The sequence below is a fragment of the Plectropomus leopardus genome, chromosome 12, assembly GCF_026936395.1.
Source record: "Plectropomus leopardus strain MGB_pleo_1.0 chromosome 12, ASM2693639v1, whole genome shotgun sequence".
Taxonomy (NCBI): Eukaryota; Metazoa; Chordata; class Actinopteri; order Perciformes; family Serranidae; genus Plectropomus; species Plectropomus leopardus.
Window position 1 is genome coordinate 16,876,766 of NC_142187.1, and position 21,232 is coordinate 16,897,997.

Consider the following 21,232-nt stretch of genomic DNA (forward strand, 5'->3'; position numbering starts at 1 on the left):
TGGCCAAAAACACCATAGTATAGTATGTCGAACAATGTCAAATGTCAAATTTTGACATATGATAGCTTGTAGAGACAAGTCATAGTATACAAAATGGAAATAAAGGCCAAACGCAACATTATTAGGCATGTCTAAATATGGTCAAAAATGCTATAGTAGTGGCCATAGTGGCTGAAAATGACATATTATAGTTTTTTATACTATTTTTTTCAAAATATACAAACGTAACTTTTACAATTATATTTTTGATTACTCATTTCTAACCGAATATCACAAAAACATTGCACAGTACACCAGAAACCAGCAGAATGGTGAGGGGTTTTTTCATCATTACTTTGACCGCTGTAAACAATGCAATGACTTTTCCATTTTGTTAATTAAAAAAGTAACAAGCATTCAAATGGTTGCAATCAGATTGGACCCTTCTCACTGCCACTTGTAAAATATTTGAAATTTTCAAGGGAAATAAAGCTGGCTTGAGAGTGGCCAAACCAAACCTACTGTGAAGAACTAAACTGAGAATTAAAACTCAATCCAGAAAAACCCTCAACAGTTACATTTAACCACCGGAGACAAAATAACTAATCAAGGTCAAGAAATGCTTTGGCCAACATGTTTAATACATTTTTCCTTTCTTGCCCATCCTCTACATCCAGGACAACAACAAAATTAACTCCAAACAGTAAAATAATACAATTAAAACGCTGTTAAAACATTTACATGTGTATCTAGCAGTAGTGGCTGTTATTGGCTTGCCACTTGAGTCTTGCCACCTTGAACTCATGGACATGCTCTTTACTGAGAAGCTCATACTGATTTAAGGGAACAAATGCCACAAGAATTGAGGCAAAGTGTCCCAAAAGTAGCTTAGCACCAAAATCACGGCTGGATTTTCTCTGCAAATTATACTGGTTTCTGTACTTTTACTACCAAAAGTAGGAATATATAACTGTGGGGATATATTTATTTCCCAAGAGAGGCAGCCTTTGCTGCTGCAGCAAAGATCGATTTTAATCCACAAGTTCTTTTTAGGAATCCAAGCCTAGAACAGACATCTGTCAACATTTATATTAGAGTCATCTAACGGTATTGCATTCAGATCACCCGTGACGTTTCATTTTCGGTTATATAGGAGACACAACACATGCTTTAATAATTACTGGAGAAGCAGGATTCGGACACCGAGGCAGGAAAATCTCAATTGTCGGACCCAGTCACATCGCCTTAGTGGTGCAACAGTGGCTCTAATCAGAAAGGAAGAATAATGCTTAATCGTTGTGCTCATCTCAGGAAAAAGAATCAGTTCAGGGAAGAAGGAGGTAGCTAAATGAATGTAGTTCTGAAGTTTCATGAATGCATACAGTGAGTCCAAACCCCACACATTAGTATTACCCCTTTTCCACCAAATTAGCTCTGGTTCTTGGATGTTCAGGATTCTTTGAACGTTGGTGCGATCAATCAAACCAGCCTGGGTTTTCACCAGTTTTGATTGGAATCAAGGACGTGTTTTCAGTGGAGGGCGTTGAAAAATGGAAGTAAACGCCAAGCGGCAACCATTTGGGGTGAAAAATTAAGCCAGTACCAGAACCTGCAGTTCTGTGAATGACCACTTGAGGCTGGCTCAAGAAGCGAGTCAAACCAGACCACGACATTAAAATGCACAACTTTAGAGTTGAAATAAAAACGTCTACAGTCAGGTGCAAAAACAGATTCTGTCTCTAAAGCTAATTTCCCCGTTCTTGACCACTGTACGGGGGATGAATTTTATATAACACACACATTAACATTTCATTAAGGCTTAAAGTTTACATTTTTTTAATTAATGTCGGGCCCCTTAACAGACAGCCTGTCTTCAAGGTGTCACTGCACTCTATTATTGCCTTTGTTGTTTGTTTTTATCCCAAAAACACTCAGGGGACAACTACTAATGAGGCCAGTGCACACTCTCTTCTTGAAAATTTTCTCTTTCAAATCTCTAGAATATGACACTTCCATTGAGGTTTTCACAGTTTGCACTTCAGGTTAAGAAAAACCTGCTAATTTCTGGTTCCAGCTGAGAGCCAACTTTTCAGGTACTGAACCAATTTATTTTGCTCTGAATGGTGCAGGAACCAGAACAGAACCACGTTGGTGGCAAAGGGGTATGACACAGTGCAGGCCTGTCTGCCAGCCTTTAAACCGATGCAAATTGCATAAACAGACTCAGTTCACTAAAGCAGAAGTCCTGCAGGGTGGTGCAAGATTTGAAAAAGCCCGAAATATTTGGGACGGCCTTGTATGTTTTGCAATGTATGTGTGCTACCAATGAGGAGATCTCATTCCTAAAAGTGTGCTTATGACTGCAACTAACCAAAAGATTCTTATGAGAAGTATTCAGACAGTTCTCAGGTCTTCTGCGATATATGAAAATGCTCTATTATCCTCACATCAGTCAGATGAAAATGATGACTTCCCTACAGGCCCAGAATCTGCATTACAAAAAGAAAAAAATATCTAACGCCATCTTTGCTCAAGTTGATTCACTGCTCACGCTGTGAAAGCACTGCTAAACGGAGATAATTAAGATCATTATCTGTACACAGTGATAAAGAAAGAAAAGAAGAACTCTACAAAAATAAGTATTTCTACATCGATGATTAAACGGGTCGTCCTTGCAAGACTTTCTTCTTGCGCCACAAGAAAGCCGCCCAGTTTGAAACTAGTCTTCCAAAGACTGAATTTTGTGAGCCAACAAAAACATTTAAAAGCAAATTTATTGTTATGTGCAGCAAATTCAACGCTGTACCCAGATCTGTCAACAGACACATGCCGATGTAAGAGTATGCACGCAGAAACATCACATGCACATACACGCTCAGCCCCAAAGCAGGCAGACAAACTTGGAGAAAAAGCTGCTGTTTAATAGACGTATAACACTCAGCTCTCAGGTTCGGCTCCAATTTGATGTAATCTGGAGTTTCACTTTTACTTGTTGAACAGGATTTAAACTGCCCCACATTAGCAGATCATTTAAATGTCCAGTTTTCTGATCTGTTCGGAAAAACTTCCCCTGGAGAGATTCAACAGTGTCTCCATGAGGTCTCAGCTATCCAACACCGAAGTAGATGTGCTGTTCCGGCGAGTGACCAAAAACCTGTGAGGCCTCCCACTAAAGCCATGACAAAAACAAAACCTCTTCCCCACTACAACGTCAACCTTAAGAATACCGTCATAGATGGAGGAGCGCACACTCAGTGTAACCCCTGCAAATATTCCCAAGTGACAGTGAGTGACTAATAAACTCAACATCAAAAGTGACTGAAATAAACGAAGCTAAATTTCAAAGAACTCAGGTGACTAGTGGTGACTTTTACTGACCGTTACACAAAAAACAAAGGGACAAAATTGGCGGTTAAAAATAAGAGCTGTGAGGAAACTGGCTGTTACAGTTAACTTGACACTGAGGTGCTAAAAAAAAAAAAAAAGTAAAATCATAAACAAACAAAAAAAAATTGAAGCAGGAGCTCGATGGAAATCACGTTACTCAGCAGCTCTGTTAACTGGTAGCGCTGACTGCGATCCAACGACAGTGAAAGATTCAAATGTGCTCTAGTTTTCGTCGTCTTCCTCGTCATCCTCACTGATGAGGTATCCGCGGGCTCCGCTGTGGTGGGGCGGAGGCGAAGGAGGCGGGGAGGTCTTGGTGAAGAAGGGGAGACGGAAGGTGGGAGAGGGGGAGCGCTCCTCACGCGTGGGGCTGCTGTTGGGGCTCTGCCTTGGGCTGATGGCCTGCAGCATACGGCCTTTCCCCTCCTTCAGCATGTGCTTCTATGGAGGTGAGACGGAAACATCCGTAATATCAACTGATGATACAATCATTTAAATGTAAGTACAAGACAGGATGATTAAGGATTAAAAAACTGCTTTAAACAGTCAGAAGGTAAATTCTGCGTCTACACAATGAATAATTTTGGGGACATCCTTTCAAAAGTACCAACATCCTATAAGCCAGGCTAGCTGTTTTCCTGTCTCAGTGCCAAGCTAAAATAACCATCTGCTGGCTTTAGCTCCATAGCTAACAGACAGATACTAGTGTGGTATCAAACTACCTATCTAAATCTCAATAATGAAGCAAAAAGGCATATTTTCCAAAAATGACAAACTGCTCCTTTAAGAAATGGTAGGGTAGAAGCACAATCAGATTAAACCAAATCTTCTTAAATGTTGGGTCAGTGGCATGAAATCTAATCAGATGGTGGTTTATGACCAAACACAGATATAAAAAGAAATTTTAGTTGTGTGCACAGTATTTTGTATGTTCTCTAAGCATACCAAGGTTTTTAGGTTGATGAACGTATAGCGATAGTTTGGATTTTTTGAAGTGGGGTTGTACCAGGTACTTATTTTTAGTCAGTGCATTAAATACAGTAGATGACAGTCGGCACATACCCAGCTTGGAGAAGCAGGCATGAGTACCGCCACGGAAGCTCATGCCCAGGCCACACAGCACGCATGAGTAGCTTCTGATGGCTACTTTACTGAACTGCAGCAGCGTTGTTGCTGCAGCGCTGCTGCAAAGCTGCCTGCTGCTATATCTACTGCATTTTCACAATTATATTTTATAAATGATATTCCACTCATTTATGAAGTCGTGCAAACCACTTTGCTGTCAACAACACGGTCATGCAAACGTTTCACAAAAAAACTTTCATGTTAACAACTGAGGGGATTATGTCGACTGAAACATCGTCAGAGAGCTTTTATTTTGAAAAAGATAGAAGAAAAGGTTGAGTAAAACTGATATATTTGCATTTCTTTATGTCTGTGACAGATATAATCATTGAAACTGTAGTGAGAGCTAGTATAATTTCAATACAAGTATCAAAAACTTATTTTTACTGTTTATTTTTGCTGTAAATTGGCAAAACTCCCAGTCTCTAGATGTTCTGCAGCTGAGCAGCAGCCACACCGCACCTGAGCAGCACTGCTGCACCCAGCAATGTGGCTGCTCTGATCTGTTAACACGGTTGCCCAGAACCAGGTTCTGTGACGCACACACGCTGCTTACTTAGGGATTATGGCCCGTCGTAAGAATTATACTACAACGATGCAACTCTAAATATTGCTGAGGATTTCTGTTATTGTGAGCTGTTTTTGTGTGCTGTTCTTCACTTTATAGAAGAAACAACATATACAAGAAAATAAAAAAAGAGTGATTATGAGAGCATCATTACCTTTATGAATCAGAGCATAGTGAAGAGAAACTTCAGGGCCGTCTGACAGCAAGGTAAAGCAGTAAAAAAATGCCTCATATAGCATCCACTTAGGGCTGGTATACATTTTTTAGGTGGCTAAAATACATTTTGCTGCTGTCCCCGTCTACAGCAGTACGTTACTTAGCTTCTGCGGTGGTTCTCCTGCCTTCTTCTCTAAAATGGAGGCAAGTCAACCACCATCTGCTGACTATGGACACGTACCTCACATAACCCCACTTAAACTATCCCTTTAAAGTCATAACAGTTGTAGTGGATGATGAGGACAACTCTGGATAAGAAGATATTCAAATGCCTGAACAAAACAGAAACTTCTCTCGGAGAGTCCTTAGATGACCCTCGGGGCTCAGTTAATGGACCTAACTGCCTTGTTGAACTTATGACTCTAGTAAGCAGAACTAAATTACATCAGATTTTATTGCCCGACCGACAGTTTGAGTTAACTTACGACTCATTTGGGGCAAGGAGCTGTCAACTGAGCTCATGTAAAGACTCAAGGAGACATCAAGAGATCCCCACATCATAGAAACTGACAATTTATGCTTTTGTTGCGCAACCAACACGGGACACACATCCGCACATCTTCAGACTGTAAGAGAGGACCACACTGACTGATTTTTGCATTTAAAGTAAAATGTACTATGAATTGTTGTGTGGAGATCTCATACCTACAGAACTGGAACTTTGCCTACATGCCGGTTTTGAGGCCAAACTCACGAACACAAAGTTGTGCCTTTGTGTTACACACGAGCGTAACCGAGCTGCCCGTCCAGTGTCCTCACAAAGGGCACACCGCAACTTTCCAGAGTAAACCTTTTCCCTGGCATCGAGACTTCTGAGGAAGATGAAATGACCTTTGCTGTGATTTTATGGGGTTGATGCTCTTAAATGATAGGGAAACACCGAAAGTCCTAAACACTATGGACACTTTTGTGCCATTTAAAAATATATAGCAAATATAGAGCCGTAACTAAGTTCACCGAATTAATGCTTTTTATATTATGTATGAATTTCTTACAATCAAATAAACTTGAAAGCAAAATGATCAGGTGTTCTTGTATGTTATTATACGTGTCACTGAGTCTCCTATTTTATAAATGACATGTCACAGATGATAGACTTACTTTCCCTGTGCAACATGTCTCCCAGGTCTTCCCCAGAAGGGTGTGCTCTCAGTCAAGCTGCCTGAGTAAACAGTGATAAAAAAAACAAACTAAACCAAAATCCTCACCAGAGCTCCCTCAGGGCCAAACATCTGCAGGAAGTTGCCGATGAACTCCCTGGATTTTTCCTCCCATTTCTGGATGAGGTCGATGCTCTTCTCCTCCACCTTCTGGACAAACTCTTTGCTCCTCTCCTCCACGTCTCGCACCTTTCTTTTCACCTTGTCCACGCGTTCCTGCAGGTGGTACTTCTTCTCCTGATAAAGAGTGGTGGGGACAGCAAAGGTTACAAAAAGTTGAGAGGTGTGTCACCGCCACACACCTCACATACAAACAACAGCCTTCACATGACAAGCTTCGTCACACTCACACAGTTAATCCAAAGCTACGTTTCTTACATTAATGAAGCTGACGTTGAGCTCTTTTGCTGTGTATCCTCTCTGCAAGTTGCGTCTGACATACACATCATAGTCACGAACTATGCGTGTGATGATGTCAGATGTGGAGATGCCCTCTGTCCGCTGGGTGGGAGCAAACATACCTTTGGAGGGCAAAGGGGGACCAAAAGGTCAGTCGACAGCAGGTATAGTTGTGTGAATAGTTAGCCCTTCTTTGTATGTGTGTCTGCAAGCATTTATCTTTGTACTTAATACTGCTCAAAGTTTGAGCAAATTATTCCATGATGACACTTCATTGACACTGAACCCAGCCAAATCTGGTCTGTGATCGGGAGCTGGCTGGCCCGATGACCATTTTCTTATTCACAATCAAAAATAAACTGATTCACACTGGGATTTTTTGTACTCTTGATATAAATAGGGTGTCTGTTTAATTTTTTAAAACATTTTCACTGCGGTCAAAAAATGATTTTCTCTCTCACTTGTCGCAAGCAAAGGAGGGCATGCAACTGTATTAAAGGGGTGCTCTAACGGCACCATAAATTACATTTATTAATTAAAGAAATTTGAATGTGTAAAAAAAAAAAAAAAAACTATCTCATTGAATCTGCTGAATCACTTTATTCAAATAATGCATTTTGTACAAGGAGTAATTATCAATCATTAATTAATTAGTTAGGGGTAATGACGTCATAATATGACAACAGATATTCAAAGATTCATTTGAAAACCACAATAGGAACTTTGAATTTACAAAAATTATTCAGTATGGCCCTATTTCTGTATGTTATACTTAAAAAATAGAGTACTACACAGTCCCCTATGTACATTGGAAGCAGTAGTAAAGACTGCGTACTACACTACAACTCTTGGTTACTTTGGCACTCACCGGCTTCCTTAATGTGCTTGTACACATCATCACTGCCCGCTGAGGAGTATGGGATGTCATCATGGGCCACAAAGTCAATCTGGAGAGGTCATTATAACACACATCAAAACAGTAGATTCTCATCTACAAATTGTACAAAAACAAAAATACACAAAAAAGACAGCAGGGGAAAAGTTAGCATGGATCAGAGATGGTGGCTCGCCATCTCATTCTTTCACATTATTTTTGTTTCTCAATAGTTCTGTGTCCCTCAACTCAAGATTTCAATGAATAAACAGACTGAAGAGCTCTTATTATGTTGTTTTGTCCTTTTAACTTTCTCTGTTTTATTTACTCACACGATGTTTCGCAAGGAACTCCGGCGTTAATGTCCACGGAGCGTTTCGCACCACTTCATCCACATATCGGCAATGTCTGACAGCATCGTATCGCTCGTCCTCATTCATCACTGTGAAGCCCTTGTATTTGTGGGTCAGGTCATCACTGCATACTTTGAAAAGTTAGAAAAGAAATTACAGAAATTATTGTTTAAAGTGCCTTATCCATGATTTCAATTCAAAACAAAACATGGATGAGGTTGGAGATTTTGAAGCCAGTTAACAAAGAAATGCATTTAAATTATGGAGACAAATGTTACTTTAGTGAAATATTTTTACTGTAGTGCAAAGAAAAACTGTGTTTATCCTAAAAGGGATCATAGTCAAAGGGAGCACAATGTGGAGGTGATAAAACTCTCAAGATGTTAAAATAGAGCTAAGAACATTCAAAAATATCTTTAAAAAATCAAATTAACAAGTTCTCTAATCTTTTAACTATCAGTTTTCTTACTTTCCCCAGGCATCTGACTTTATCAGACTTGTAGTGGGACTGTCGTGATTGTCTTCCTGTTTTTTTAGTTTGGTTACGCAACACTGACTGAGGTCTGCTGTAGTGAAAACCCATATGGACACAAACATGCACAAACACAGACTTACCTCCTACGATGAGGTGTGTATTTGGAAAGAGGCATTTTGCCTGCATGAGTGCTCTGGCGTGACCTGAGTGAAAAACGTCAAAGATGCCATCTGCGTACACTCGCACCGGTCTGTCAGCTGGACGGAGAGAGACGAGACATGCGGAGATTAGAAACGTTTGTTCACATGTGCAGGATCAGATCAGTATTCAAGACTGAGAAGGAATAAACTTATACTGGGTAAAAAATAAAGGAGAATGTGTATAAGAAACATGGGGTTAAATGTTTAATTAGACTAAGTGGCATCAATCATATGGAGAAATTGTCAAAGAAAAAAAACAGACTGAGAAAGTCAGACTCACGTGGTGTTCCCCTCTTTGCCTCCTCCATGTTAACTCTCTCATAAGGTTTCCCATCAGCTGGCACCAGCTCATCTGCAAAAGGTGCAGGGTACTTCAGTCCCTAAGAGATCCATACCGAAAAAAAAGAGGAAGATTTGAAAGATTAAGGATGTTTTCTGTTTATTCACACAGTTTTATGCTTGTATGCCTCTGCTTGCCAGTCAAGCTGCACTTACAGTTTACAACCATGTTCATGAAAACATGGATGCTTCACACACAGCTGCACAGAAGATCTTTACGATCAGCACAGTTTCAAGGTGAACACCAAAGATTAAAGTTACCAATTGAGTACTTTACCTAAAGATTCCCTTTCAGTTCCTGAGATATGACATTGAGTAATGACCAGAAGTGTTTTTGCAGAGAGTCAAGATGTTACAGTAAAGTTTACCGTTGACCTTTTCAATATTAAATGTCATCACTTCATCATTATATCCTATCATACATTTGTATGACATGTTGTCATAATTAGTGTATGAATTCTTGAGTTGTGGCCAAAAACACATTTTGTGAGTTCACAGTGATCTGTGACCACCAGTTCATTCTTGGGTCCAAGTAAACATTTGTACAAAGTTTGAGGAAGCTCCAAAAGGCTTTTTTTGAGATGTTGCATTCACGAGAATGAGAAGGGCGCAAGGTCACAGTGACCTTAATTTGACCACAAAACTCTAATCAGTTCATCGTTGAGTCCAGGAGAAAGTTTGTGCCAAATTTGAACAAAAAAAATTCCTCAAGGTGTTCTAGAGATATTGCGTTCCTGAGAATGTCACATACAGATGGACAGACAGACAGATAATGTGAAAATATAATGCCTCAAGCCACGGCTGTCATCTGCACGGAGGCATATAAATTACAGTTGGTCACTATAGTGAAAATGTATTCTTCCCTTGTTGTAAAATTAGCACACTCTTGTTTTGTAATATTCTTTCCTGAAACAATCCGATGCATTTATTTTAAGCATCAGTCAATATAAAGTCTGACACATGATGCACACAGCAGATTGACTGCAGACCTCTGAAGAGAAAATACAATTTAAAAAAATTATGTGAATAAGTTGGACATTTAGTTCCAACTTTTTTAAGTTCCAACTTTTTAGTTGGTAAATCACATCATGCGTGCATATTTAAACAGCCAGAGTGGCTTGCACATACACAGTCCATAGAAACTGCCAGACAAACATGCTGCTTAATGAAAGCCGAAGAACACAGCTGACTCACCACAGTACATCTGGGGATTTTCCCAAGCCGCTCTCCCTCCTCGATCTCCCGATTGGAGCTCTCTCTTCTCCTCTTCCTGGACAGCAGCAGCTCGCTGGAGCTTTGGGCCTCCATCTGTGTCAAACCCCAAGAAAAACGCAATTAAAATACAGCAAACTTTACAAACACAACACACTGCTTTGTCATCTTCTAGTACTCTAGAAAGAGACACATAGCTACAAACACCAAGTTTTACTCTATGTAACAGTGGTTTTCAATTTAAGGCCCACAGACCACATCTGGCCCCTGATAGGGTGCCGGGTGGCCCCCTAGCCATTTTCTAATTCACAGTAAAAAATAAAGTGATTCACACACTGGGAACTGTTTTTGTAGGCCTATTTTAGTACACATAAGGAGTACATAAAACAGAATCAAAATGTTTCTGTGGAGAATCCCCTGCATCCCTCAACAGAAACCCAAGCTAAGCCCCTATTGTCCTAAAATCTTCGAAACATCCTAAACTCCTAGAAAAATACTATAATCCTAGAATTGTCTGAAAATACCCAAAATGTCCTAAAATTTAAAAAAAAAAAAAAAAAGTTCAAAAATCCGAGAAATGTCCTTAAATTCTAGAAACATCATAAAATCCTAGAAATGTCCTAAAATCCTAGAAATGTGATAAAATCCTGGAAACATGCTAAAAATCCTAGAAATATCCTAAATGTCCTAGAGAAATGTATGGGGCTCCAGCGACTGGCCGCTGGCCCCCTATCATTTTGCAAAAGTGGCCCTTAAAGCAAAGCAAGTTCAGTATGCCGGCTGTATAATGTGCTCAAGTTCTGGACTTGAACTCTGTGTTACATAATTATAGTAAAAGCATCATATAGCACACAGCACAGACAGACTGTAAATCTAGACTATGGCAGATGACATTTCCTGAGTCAACCATGACCCAGTAACAGAGGGGGAGCACAGTGTGTGCCTCAGCTCAATGAACCAACAGGAAAGACTGGATACAAATATAGCAGCTTTCACAGACACACATTTGAAGGTCAACTGAGAATGAAAATAACACCACCTGTTTCAACATAAAACACTTTATCCCCAAACATGCAGAAAATTAATCATGACCAGCCTGCTGTTACTGCAACCATAAAGGATGACTGAGATTCAGTTAACGTCACACATTTGGCATCAGGTGATCCAGCCCTGCTTCAGCAGTCTGCAGTCCACCGCAAGTGGGCAAACTTTCATATTAGATGTTGACCCACATTACCCAGTTGGATGACTTTCCAGTGACTGCACACACTGGTATGTTAAGTGACTCCATTATCAAGTATATCAGAAAACAAAGCTTAAAGGTTTTTGTTTGTTTGTTTTAACCCCAAAAAAGTTTTTTAAAGTATTTTAACAAGCTCAACATCCTGGGTAGTTGTGCATTACGCATAAGTAGGGCTGAAAATAACTAATCCCCTTGATCATTGCTTGATAATCTGCTGATTATTTTCTAATCTGTGAATTGTTTGGTCTTAACATAACAAAGCAGTGGTTAATTGGCTTGAAATATCTTGATTTGTCCAAGCAACACTCAAAAATGCAACAATTATCTATTTATGACTATATAAAACAGAGAAAAGCAGTAACGTCTCACATTGTAGAAGCTGTCTTAAAAAATAACTTCATAATTAATCAATTATTAAAACAATCAGAGTAATTTTCTGTTAATAACCCGACTATACAGAACCAAATAAACTTGGACAATACAAATTTAATCATCAGTATCTTAAAGGAATGTTCCTGACCACTAATCTCACTGATATTTAAACAGCTGCTAGCATAAAAGTAAGAAAACACTCAGAAATCAATGAGCACGATATTATTTATAGGGTTAAAAGTTGCTCCCTAAATCAGTGTTTGTCAACCTTTTTCCTAAAGAGACCTCTTTTCTATCACTGAGCAAACTGATGACCCCTGGCTGTGTGACATTTTTTTGTAGATATTTCATATAATCAATGCATAACAATAATAGTACAGAACAACTGATAAACTGTACAATGAACTCAAATAGTGATCAAAATTACAGCAGGAAACTTGTGTAAAACGCACAATTTAGAGAAATTCTAAAGAACTTGTTTCATACGCATATTGCATCAGAGCTACAATTTTCCTATGTATTCTTTAATTTTATAACTCATACACACTTAATAGGCTTATTTATTTACTGTTTCATTCTTTCTTTCTTTTTACAAATTCTTCTGCTTGCTCTTCTAATGCAGGACAAGGAGGGTAAGGACGATGAAGACTGTGAAAATAACTTTTGTTCAGGTCATGACTGTGTCCTTACCCTGTGAAATTTCTGAATTATATCTTAAATAATAATGTAAATTTTAAAAATAATAATTTCATTTTGTTTTCTTCACAGAAATGAATAAAATTATGAGATATAAGCCTACTATAAACTTTTTTTTTTCAAAAACAAAATTCTTACACCCCCCAAAATCAAGAAGGCCTTGCGATATCTGATAAAGCTTGGGCTTTTTAAGTGTGTACTCTGGGACCCCCAGGTTGGAAACTAATGCCCTGAATAAAGGTTTCAGGTGAACACAATCGCATAAAACAATAAATATTTAGATATAAGTTAAACCAACTAGTATTTATGGTGCAGACTACAAAGGGTAGCAATGTTTAATCGACTTGACAAAAATCTAATGCGTATCCCCAGTCTTAATGGCGTCTATAACTGTCCTGTGTATCCTGGTAGAACAGGACTGGGATCTAAAGTAGTCTTTGAATTTTAACATCACGTGACGTGCTCACGCGAGCACAGTTTGAAATACCCTCAAAGCTGCCATCAAAGATGATGATGTGACGCCGACCCAATCTGTCCATCTTGAGTGGAACAATAGAAACTAATGCTGATATGACACAAGGGCTCCTGTGTTATGGGTCAAAGCTCTGCCCCTTTCCACACATTACGCCATCAAAAATAAAACCACAGGTCATTTAAAGGGAGGCATTCATTATTTTGAAATGCTGAAATGTCTAACTTCATCACTTCCTTAAGTTTCTAATTATGTCTTAACAACCCTTGGCTGGACTTTTGCTGCTGTGTCAGTACTGAGAGTGTGACTCAGTACAATGAGCGACAGACGTGGCGGTACACGATCCTGGTGGTGACAGCTACCTGATCCAACACTGGGCTCTTGCACAAGCAACCCTCTGCCTCTTTCTCTTGGCAACAGCTAAGAGTGAGAAGCCCTGCAGGGCTCTCACACTCTGTCAGAGGAGATTTATGTGAACAGCACATGTCATCATAATTGAGACGGGCTGCTATAATAAGAAAGAAACAAAAGGACAACGCCAAATCGTGTTAAACCAGATGCCTTGCAAACGAGGTCAATGACAGCCCCTGGAACCTTATTTCATGAGACGAGACAATGCCTCTAAAAAATATTATGCATATATTTCTTGGAGAATTTTAGTGAATAAGACTTATATTTGCAGAAGCTACCAGGGGTGGGAATCACAAGAGGTCCCCGAATAAAGTCACACAAAATATTGCGATACTGTGCCATATCTATTTTTCCTTCCACTACCAGAATTCAGGGTTGTAAGTAACAAATAGAGCCATTTATCTATTAATTATTTTCTCCATTAATTGTTATTATTAATTGTTCAAAAATACAGCTACCAGCCCGAGGTTACGTTTTCAAATTGTTCCTTTAGTTAAGCCAATAGTCCAAAACCCAAAGATATTCAATTACATAGAAAAGTAGCAAATCCTCCCATCTGAGAAGTTAAAATCTGATAATGTTTGACATTTTGACTAATAAAAGACTCAAATGATTGATCAATGATCGAAATACTTGCTCATTACTTTTTCAGACTTTTTTTCCAACTCTTAAAAAACTTAATGGAAACTGTAATTTGGGGTATTACGGTATAGACATAGCGATCCATGACAAAGTCGCAGTTATCTTTTATTTTTGTACTTGCAGCAAATGCAGAAATCAAATGTCCATTTTGCTATATGGCAGCTGGTATCCATACCTGACCTCCTTGTGGCTCCCGGACCACACTTTGAAAACCACAGACTTGAACTGCATTTCACACAATGTTCCCGATGTCTGTTTACTCACTCATTTTAATATGTTACCAAATTAACGCCACACAGACATGCCAAAAGTTAACTCTAGTTAGCACAATAAGTATTCTCGGACTTACGACTTTAGTTAGACCAGTGACTCAAACAGCTGACAGAGGAGTTGTACTGGTAACACTGGTTGTGTAGCTTAACTGTCAAATCCTGGCTGACTGAACGCTTCGCCTCCAGCAAAAATCCTTTCAATCAATATGCTAACTGCATACACAATAGTGAAGTTACCTAATGTTTGGCAGCTACTTTGAGTTTCTGCGTACTTACTGTGCACTCTTTTGTCCGGAATGCAGCTCTGCAGGAGTGGGCGGCTTCCCACCCTCGTAATGCAAGCAGGATAGCGAACTGCAACGAAGCTAGCTGCTAGCTACCGTCGAGTGCTAGCAGAAGCTAGCAGGCTAGCTGTAAAGCTGCTTGGCTTGCTAGCTAACTTTAGCAGTTAGCTCGCCAGTTAGCTTACAGCAGAAAGGTTAGTGCGAACAATCCTTTGAGTCCGACGTCCTGAAGGTCGCTGTGTTGCTGTCCGAAAACTGCAACTACCAGAGGGACATACAAATTATCAGCAGTGACAGCTTGTACTACAACGCTGACAGGTCAACAACCCAGGAACTACAAAACTTCGACATCCTTACAGGAAATGACATAACGAGTTGGACATTTCCGGTGTTGTGGAGTTCTGCCACATAGTGGAGACACTGGATATGACAAAAAGACGTCCTCCGTTTCATAACATACAACATGCTGTCCTCAAATGCTTAAAATGTAATTATGTCAAGTTATAAACACACACACACACACACACACACACACACACACACACATATCTAATTGACTGAAAAAGCAATTAATGGTATTAGTCTTGTAGGGTACCAAAACTTTATTTTTTATTTACAATATTTATAATTTGTATTATAAAAAATCAGTAATTGGCATCCATGTATCAATACAATCAAATCACACAAAGTATTGCGATACTGTGCCATATCTATTTAACTTCCTCTACCAGTATTTAGGATTGTAAGTAATTTATATATATACACACAGACACACAGACACACACACACACACACACACACACACACTATAACATATTGCTGTAAAAATATGGCCAGATTCTAACAGTAATGTACAGTTTTTTTGAAATAGTAAAACACTTTAAACATTTATGCTTTTTCAAGCCAATATTACTGCTGGGAAAATAGGGCCAAATTCTGCCAGTAATGTACGTTTTTTTAAATGATAGTTACAGGGGTAACAAAATCTTGGACTGAAGGGTACAGAGCTTAAAACCTTGGTCTTGAGTAGATCCTCTTGTGTCCTGCAGAGAGCTCCAGGACAAGGTGTAATTTCACTTGAAGATCAGAGAGGCACAAGTTATGATAATTGATACCCTGAAGGTGGTGATAAAGTTGTGTAACAAATGCTGCCGTACATTGCAGTCATGCAGCTATCCCATGGTCCCCCTCATTACTGGTTGGTTTGAAATAAAGAACAGAGAGCAATGAAATGATTCACTGCAGTTTAGAAGTATTAATGCCACCAAGGAGAATGATTTGAGAATGATGTTAGTGTGACTAACAGCCTGGATTTAAGATCCTTGCGACTTATTTAAATTTTTTATTATGAAACAACTAAGATATTGAGGTGTACAGATATTTAATGAATAACGTTATCCCCTTTCCATCTTTCTGTTCCATGTAATTCTTGGTACTTGTTGAATTAAAGTTGACTCACTGGTTATTTTTTTATTTATTTAATTTTTTCTCTTTAATGTCATTTATGTTCTGTTTTATTTTACTGTAAAATGTTAATGGGGGGCAGGGGGTGTATAAGCCTCAGGCTTCTTGATCACTCGTGACAATTTTTTTGTTTGTTTGTTTGTTTCATTCAACTGAATTTTATGCAGTTTTTTGCATATTGTGTACAAATATACTAAAGAGAACAAAAGAACAAAAGATCTCATTGAGCATTGTAAACTATTTGATACATTTACTCTTCTGTCATTTTTAAAGATGTTGCAGGGTTATTTTTCATCTTTCAGAGGGTTTATCCCTTCAATTAACTGTCAAACTGCCATGAGGCTCATCCAGATTTATTTTTGCCCTACTTACACCCTCTGTAAAAAAAAAAAAAGATGATTTATTTTGTGCGGTGGCTGTTTGTCTCAGTGTACAGGTAAAATAAATGTATAGGATTTAAAATGACAGGTACCTTTCCATTTTTGTCATGTGCACAGAGCAATTACAGTATGATGTTTACAATTAGCCACCTGGCAGAGCCGCCATAGACTCCCTGTCTCCTTGTTGCAGTCTTTGATCGCAGTCTTACCTGCTGGTTAGAAGGATAGACTTGGCCTCACTGTTGAAAAGACAAACACTGAGCAGGCGGGCAAGCGCTGTGGAGAATGAAAATGAAGACGGTTAAAAAAATGACCTCAGGATGAAATGAAGCAAAATCAGTCAGCAGATTATGACCATTACCTGTTTTAGCGAGTAGGAAAGCCACAAAACAAACTACCAGTTAATACCATCAGTTATCTTTAATGTAACCTGTTCACACTAGAAGACGTGTAGATATGTGTGGTTGTCAATGTAATTTCTCGAGGGGGATGCACGGGACACATCCTCCTTAATATTTAAAATATTTTTATTTATTCTCCTTAAATTAAACATTAAAGAAACAGGGAACTTTTATTTCAACAAAGTAAAAAAAAAAATAGAAACACCATAAATGATACATAAAATGCACAAACTGGTGCATGAAATTTCACCAGAATACAGGAAATGTAGTTTTGATGCTAAAAATGTGAGGATTCCTCAATCCTTCCTGGTTCAAATGTGTGAATGTGTGAATCTACCCTGGCCCTGCCATAGTATATTCTGGATAACCTATAATACAGTATGCCACTTGGACCCACACTTTTTTTCCTGATCAAGAAAAAAGCCTCAAAACATTTGAATATTGTTTGTTTTTGTCTTGATTGTGAAGAACATTTTGTCTCCAAATGCTACAGGAAGGAAGTAGAAGACAAGGGAAAGGGGGCTCTGGTGGGAAAACTACTCAAAAATTGTAAAAATGCTAAACATTTATTCAAATAGTAACTTTAAAACAAATGTGCATTTATTCGTGTTTTTGCTTTCTATGCATTCATAAATATGTGTATCAATGTGGAAACAAATAAAAGCGGTGTTTTGAAGTCCCCAAACAACAATTTCCCAGGATGAGTTACAGTGTCTTGGTGTTTGGACAAGCTAGCCCATAATTCCTGCATATTTCTTGGGGACTTAAACAGCAGTTGACTCTGCTTGCCCCCTACTTTTTGACTGGCCAAGACCAGAGTTAAAAGGACATATCCAGCTGTTTTGGGACAGAGGGTTAATTTTTACCCTCTGGGCATGTTTTGTCAAGAACTTGGCTACAGTAGCATGGTGTATGTCGTCATGTTTCACATATTTGGTCCATAAAACAAACAGAAAATGTTGCTTAATTGGCAGCTATACATTTTGGAAGACGTGGTGTTGAATGCACAAACTCTACCTCCATTGCTCCATTGATGGCTACATCAAGGACTATGACTCCATAGCAAGGAGGGTGCCTGTGCACCCAGAAGGTGTCGTGCTGACAGTATTGTGTCATGTGGCTTTACAAGGAGTCCATTTTTGTTTGAAGTTCGTCTTTTACTGCAGGTTGATGCACAGTGTGCTAATGAGCTCTTCCACGTCTCATGAGGGGTGGGCCTACTTGCAGCTCAACGGCCAATGGAAAGGCATCGGTTTTAACAGCAGTATTTATGAACAGTTATGTTGTGCAGCAGATTACACCAGACTGGAGAGATGCAACAACAGGTGAGCAGTTTTCTTTTCGTCGCTAGAAGCCCAAGTTTAAGTTAAAAAGTAGAGCTTTTAAAAGAAAGCAGCTTTGCTTTGCATTGTTTATGTTGTGCAGAAAATTCACACAAAGACAAATTTTTAACCAAATTCTCTCACAAATGTTTAAAAAAGATAAACCATTGCACTTCATAAATTAATATCAGACACCTACTTTAACTGGAAAAAGCATGGAGGGTCCAGCAGTAACTTTACAGGCAATCAAATCCTATAATGTTGTGCCCTGTTATACTTTTTAGTGTCTTTGCATTTTTTAAAACTTTTTTTTAGAATAGTTATTTAATAGGCATTCTTTATGCAAGACAGAATGCAAACTAAATTTGGTTTTGTGTGTCATTGCAATTGCAGATGTCGAGGATGTTTTTCCAGGTGTCTCTGTTGAGGGCATTATGCTGCATGCTGTTGGTGCCAGGTTTGTCTGAGCTAAATGCATGCATTTTATTTTCTTTCATCCTACCTTTATGCAGGAGTTATAACTGCATCAATGATATGCTGAATCATGATTGAATGACAGAACTGCAGCTGTTACTATGCACTCACAAGTTGAGTGCCTCCTTCAAATGTCTGTGAATTGAACCTTTGAATTTTTTTAAAAAATAAATCATACTAACGATATATTGCTATTTTTTTTTACAGCAGACAATAATTAAATAATTAGCTTTCTTATTATTTTGGCAAAATATTACATACTCAAAATGATTTGGTGTGTTTAATAATGTTTTCTGCCTCCCCTCAGGTTTGATTGAAGCAACATCTCTGATGAAAGTGAAGAATCCTGAAGGTATTCAATCCACCAATAACTTGCACCCTGCAATAAAAGTCTATTTTTATATTTATATTTGAGCTGGAAAGGTACCTTTACTAAAGTTAATGTATAAGGGAATGTATCTCAAGACATAACGTAGTATAAGTTCAAATGCAACTATTTATGGAAAGACACTGGCACTATTATGGCTATTGTAACTATAACAACTTTCTTCAAACAAATAATTGTTATAATGTAAACTGTTAATCTGTTCTGTATGGTAAACAAGAATCAATAATACTTGTATTTATATTTCAAAGGGACTTTGAATGCCCCCTCTAATATTTTTCCCAAATTGAAAAAAAAAATAAAAAAGCAGCTGTTCAGTAAGTTTAAGTGATCAAAAATAAGCTACTAATCAGAATTTAAATGGTAATTCCTGACTCTGTGTTCTTCCACAGTGAATCCAGTTAGCATTGGCTCTGCTCAGGCTCATGATTTCTTGACTAATTCTCGACCTAAGAGAAACATTGACCCAAAGTGGCACAGAGGCACACCTGATTTCCAGTCCTACTACCGCTTCTACAACAGCATCGGACACATTGAAGGAGTAAGTTGAGTTAATGTGGTTCCAGTTGTATTAAACTATTGATATATATATGAGACTGTTATAATCTCTCTCAACATCATCATAGAGAGCAATTACTAATTTCACACCTACCATTATTGTCATATGACATACATCTGTTTCTATTATTGCCGTGAAAAAAAATCTATATTTTCATTTCCTCTCTGATTTTTTCTGTGTTTCTCAATCAGCTTTATGAGATCGACAGGATTAGGATGCTGTATCAGCAGATGCGTCACTTGGAGTTGATTTACGGCCCAGATGCATCCAGTTACCAAAATGTCATGGGTGTGCTGACAAGCACTGCAGCACCAACCACTCAGCCCCCTCCACCCACCACCACCGCTGCCCCGACACCAGACCCTCTGGAGAACGCACAGAGGTTTTATCTGTGTAACCCCAAAGACCCGCTGTGCAAACCTCAGATCGTCTACCTGCCAACAGGAGCTGTCCCAGTGCTGTGTGACCCGCGACTCAACCCCTCCTGCAAGCCCAAAACAGAGGAGGAGATAAAAGCCACTGCTCCTCAACCACCCCCAGTTCCTCCTGCTCCCAAAAAGTCTCTCCCATCTCCCCCTCCTGCTCCAAAAGCCATGGAGTACGACTGCGACCCATACTGGGACCCTGACTGCCTTATCGATCATCCTCCACGCCCCATCCAGGAAACATCACCACCAGAGGCACCAGCTGAGGAGAAAGTGGAGAAACTAGACGTTGCAAAAGCTGAGGAAACTGTCCCCGAAGCACCAGACTCCCAGAAACCCCTCCACCCTTACTATGACCCTTATGATTTCAAACGTGACCTTTATGACCCCTTTCGTTACGCCAATCCAGCTCCTGATCCACAGTAGAAAACAAAGTGCTGAAGAAATGAAAGCCTTCTTTACTGACTTTAAAACTCAATCACAAGACTTAATCAGAGCAGGACTGTGAGCAAATCCACATAAAAACAAAGGGTTAACTCATATCAGGTCAAATCAGACATGTAAATGATGCTTTTTGCTCATAGTTTTTTCCACGTGACAGACGACACTATGACTCATTTGTATGGATGAGAACTGCACAAAAACTTTTGTATGCAACAATAACAATTTTAAAAAAAGAATAAAAAATGATTGACTCAGTGATGGATGTGTGTGATTTTCTACTTCATTTTAGTGTGTTATTCTGAGGCATTTTGCAGATTTGGAAACAAAAAACAAACTAAATAGAGCACACTAGTCTGCCTTTCGGTCAGCCTTTGTGTGTGTGGGTTGTTTTGTTGGTGTGTCCATGCAACCGACATCAAGGACAGGTTGACAGCAGACAGCAGCAGGAGGGGGTCTTTGAAAACATTTCATTGGTGACTTCTCTTTATATATCTCTTACTTTTTCAGCCTCTCTTTCAAACTTGGTGCAGATTAATTTGGGTCGGTTTTAGCACTGCTTGGGAGGAGACAGACAGTAATTAGTGACAGCAGGCCTTTGCATCTAGACAGTTAAGGAAATTAGTGCGTTCACCCAGGTGTTGTGTTCTCATCAATGCAAATTGGAGCCGGAGGCGATAAAAACCCTTGTCTACCTTAAAG

At 39.0% G+C, this 21,232-nt stretch overlaps 2 protein-coding genes across 3 annotated transcripts; one reads left to right on the top strand and one right to left on the bottom strand.

Annotated features, from left to right (window-relative positions):
- Nucleotides 1-599: 599 nt before the first annotated feature.
- On the bottom strand, nt 600-15,028 carry pcyt1aa (phosphate cytidylyltransferase 1A, choline a). 2 transcript variants are annotated; one of them, XM_042497768.2, is made up of 9 exons: nt 14,672-15,028; nt 10,270-10,383; nt 9,017-9,116; nt 8,677-8,793; nt 8,041-8,192; nt 7,703-7,781; nt 6,814-6,956; nt 6,484-6,672; nt 600-3,807 (listed from the first exon to the last, which is right to left on the bottom strand). In XM_042497768.2, the coding sequence occupies exons 2-9, from the start codon at nt 10,381-10,383 to the stop codon at nt 3,589-3,591; spliced, it is 1,113 nt and encodes a 370-aa protein (XP_042353702.1). In that variant the 5' UTR covers nt 14,672-15,028; the 3' UTR covers nt 600-3,588. The 2 variants fall into 2 exon arrangements, with proteins under 2 accessions (XP_042353702.1, XP_042353704.1); XM_042497770.2 differs by lacking the exon at nt 14,672-15,028 and adding an exon at nt 14,473-14,492.
- A 3,605-nt stretch (nt 15,029-18,633) lies between these two features.
- On the top strand, nt 18,634-20,674 carry LOC121951266 (uncharacterized). Its single transcript, XM_088085555.1, has 4 exons — nt 18,634-18,703; nt 19,028-19,072; nt 19,498-19,646; nt 19,856-20,674. The coding sequence occupies exons 1-4, from the start codon at nt 18,640-18,642 to the stop codon at nt 20,513-20,515; spliced, it is 918 nt and encodes a 305-aa protein (XP_087941681.1). The 5' UTR covers nt 18,634-18,639; the 3' UTR covers nt 20,516-20,674.
- Nucleotides 20,675-21,232: the final 558 nt, after the last annotated feature.